Genomic DNA, 3519 nt, shown 5'->3' on the forward strand with positions numbered 1-3519 from the left:
CAGCAGCATGGACCAACCAAATCAAGTGTTACATGTGGAGCACTATCATGGAAATAGTGGGTGTTAACTTTTAAAGAGGTGATATCTCCAAACTTACGTGACCCCTTTTACCTGATGGCCCACTTTAGCTGACGTCACCACGATTCTAAGTCACCGATTTTCAAAGTGCAGAAGATTTCTAACATTTCATTACCTCTGCAGTAGAAAAGCCTGTGAGGGTCTAAGAGAAAACATGGTTCTTAAATGAGAGCCAGAATTCAGACTAGAGTTTATGAATGAAGTCGTAAAGTCATATTTTTGAATTTATTATTATCGTTTGCAAATTGGTGGCATAAAAATCACTTCATAATAAAGCCTGCAGGATGAAACAGAGTGACGAAATCATTCAACTAGAATGCTTAAAAATAAAAATACTACAATACATTTAATGAACAGACACATTTCACAGTTTAGTTTGAGCAGAAACCCGTAAAACAGTCCACCAAAACTTTGCTTGTGTGACAAAAACGGCGCTTTTGAATCAATCTGTCAGTATTTTCCTTGACCTGCTTTTTTCATAATTTCACAGAAATGATCGCCGTTTGCACATTCCAGACATTTTCACAGCGTTTGACGTATTGCATCACTTTTGACAAATAATTTCAAAAGAGCCAAAATGCGTTTCTGCTGGAAATGACAGGTTTGCGGCGCGCACGCGGTCTGAGCGCACGCACGAAGCCGCCTGTCTGTGGAAGTGCAGGTCTGCGGGACGTTTCTCCGAATGGAAATGTCTGACGCAGAAAGTCCTCCCTCTTTTTTTTATTAACTCCCAGAACTTAAAAGCATCATAAAAGTCAAAAACATGTTTTTTTCTTCTGGATGCGCGGAGTTTTCTGTGCTTCCCCGGAGTCTGCTTTACTGTTAAAGGACACCTAGATAATCAAATGAAGACCTTTGCGCAGAAGTGATGATCAGTAGATTTTAAAAAGTCAACATTTATTCTTTTTGTGCCACAAACGCTGCCGTAAAACCAACTCAAACGTTCATTTCCATGGTTGTACTTTTATTTACTGAAACCAGTTCTTGCAATAACTGAACTGAGATGTGTGTACACAGTACAGATACAAAGATATTCAATAAATATCACTTCCCTGCTCTTCGGCGAGTTCAGAGCTCTACATTTTATTTACACTGAAGCTCCACAGACTCCCGCAAAGGCCACTTCGTGAGTTTCCACTTACTTCTCCATGAAAGATCAGTTCCAAATGTAAAAAAACGTTTACATTAAATTATAAGGAGCACTGTGAGGAAACACAGCAGTGCCGAGGAGCTGCAGTTTCATCCCAAACAAGCAAGGCTGACATCAAACCCCTCAAGTGGCGGGCGGCCCGCTGCAGCTCAGGACCGTTTTTTCTGCTGTCCGAGGACAGATGCGCGCTGGGCGGCCTGGAATGTCCAGCTGCCGTTCCCAAACCGAGCTCACGAAGAACAGTCGACTAAAGCGGAAAACCGAGAAAATATTGAAAGTATTTCTGCCCTCCATGCGCGCTCAAATACGCATTATTTATTCCCCCAAAGCGTTATTGCAACCAGATCAAAAGGCAGGAATTCTAAGACAGATAGTACATCCCATAGGTGACAGGCCCGCTAAAGAGTCCCGGGACCGGCAGGCTTGGCCTCGGTAAGGCATTTGAGGGGCCCCAGGTGGGAGCTCCCACGTGCGCTCCTAAGGGGAAAGGCAGCGCGAAGGCGGGCAGGACGGGCTTGGAGGCCAGCTTGAACTTTTCCAGCTCGGCCTCCTGCAGTCTCTTGGCTTTGGCTCTTCTGTTCTGGAACCAGATCTTCACCTGAGTCTCCGTCAGGCTGAGCGAGCTGGAGAACTCCGCTCTCTCGGCGATGGACAGGTACTGCTTCTGGCGGAACTTGCGCTCCAGCGCCAGCAGCTGCGAGGTAGTGAAGGGCGTGCGAGGCTTCCGGTTGTTTTTGTGCTTCCTCAGAGTACACTGAGCTGGACTGGAGCTTCCTGTCACACAGAAAGAAACGGGATGGGTTACGTCATCCTGACACTTGACTGATCCATGTTTGTGTTCTGGTTATGGACGTTTTTCTGTTCCACCAGATCCTGAATGTTTTAAACCTTTTTATTTTCTTTCTGATATTTTTAAAGCCTTGAATCTTCAGGCTTAAACATTTCAGAATCTGATGGAACAGAAAGACTTCCATGCACGAACCACACTGAATGAACTTTTGAACAGGAGTTCGTTTGGGCCCGCAGACCTTCAGCACTAATTACTAAACACATTCAGGAAAATATGAAGCTGAAACAATAAAGTCCACAGAGACGTGAAGGATGTCGGGTAGTTTAACGGGAAGGTCCCCCTTTTGAACAATCGGAGGGACGGACTTACGAGGAGGAGTAGAGAAGGAGGACACCGGGTGCGGACTGTCCTCCTCGGAGCTCTCCGCGGGAACTCTGCTGTCCGCGTAAAAAGTTCTTGGAGAGAAGCGCGCGCCCTGTCCGGCCGCGAGCTTCGGCGGCGCCGCGGCGGAACCTGAGGGCGGGAAAGAAGTCCGACAGGTGCTTCTGGAAATGAGCGACTCCACGCTGAACGGAAGGCTCCGCGGGAGTTTGTATCCTCTGTCGGTTGTCATGTCTTTGGGTTGGAAGTCGTCGCCGTCGGTGCGCGTCTCCTCCGTCTGATGAAGCTGCTCCACGTCTCGTGCCGGCGCAGGATTCATCATGATGCGGGGGGGCCCACGCACCGTCTTGTGGCCCGTGCAGAGGATTAAGAGGGTGTCCCGTCTCCAACGTGCGTCTTTGCGCTGTCAACTTTGTCCATCAGTTTTTTACGCGCCGGACTGTGTCCTCTATAAAAGGGCAGAGGCTGTCCCCCCTCCCAACTCCCACCAATCAGATCGTCCTCTTGGCCCCGTGACGTCCCTGGGGGCCGTTTTCATTGGCTCGCGGCCTCCCGAGGGACCGAGAAGAGGCCCGTGAAAGAATGGGGAAATAAATCCCGCAGACCCCCTGCGGGCCCGTGGGTTTACCGATTCCTCTCAGAGGCGCTCGGGGGCCAATTTCTGCGCAATAAAGCAGCGGGGAGGATTTTTTTCTGTTTCCAACCGAAACAATTTGGAGGAGTTCATGGAAACGCAGAGCTGTGCAACAGCACAGGTCAGATCACGTGACACACGCGCCCCAATCCGAGACATCAGTGGAGCGAAACAGAGAATTCCGCGTGAAGACGCAGCTGTAGGAACGTGATGACGTCAGCATCACAGCCTTCCAGAGCCCCACGAGCGCCTCTGCGCCGCCCGATGATGCCCTCAGCGCCACGGAGGCCCGGGATGCAGAGGATCCGGGAGGAAACGATGAACCCCTCCGTCCACCGTGGAGCGGGGAGAAGAGGGGGGAGGCGCTCACGGTGCAGTGACCCGCCTCACGGTGACCCGCCTCAGGTGACTTGAACTTGTTTGAATCACCTATCGGTTCAGGCAGACACGCTGAGTTGGTCAGAAAACGCAGGAAAGTGTGACTGA

General features: G+C 49.9%; 1 protein-coding gene across 1 annotated transcript; it reads right to left on the bottom strand.

Moving 5' to 3' along the window:
• Positions 1-289: 289 nt before the first annotated feature.
• LOC101155486 (homeobox protein MSX-2) lies at positions 290-3261 on the bottom strand. The gene is made up of 2 exons (XM_004084372.4): positions 2388-3261; positions 290-2002 (listed from the first exon to the last, which is right to left on the bottom strand). Exons 1-2 carry the CDS (start codon positions 2719-2721, stop codon positions 1590-1592), a joined length of 747 nt encoding a protein of 248 aa, XP_004084420.1. The 5' UTR covers positions 2722-3261; the 3' UTR covers positions 290-1589.
• Positions 3262-3519: the final 258 nt, after the last annotated feature.

This window comes from Oryzias latipes, chromosome 1 (assembly GCF_002234675.1).
Source record: "Oryzias latipes chromosome 1, ASM223467v1".
In the NCBI taxonomy this organism is placed as follows: domain Eukaryota; kingdom Metazoa; phylum Chordata; class Actinopteri; order Beloniformes; family Adrianichthyidae; genus Oryzias; species Oryzias latipes.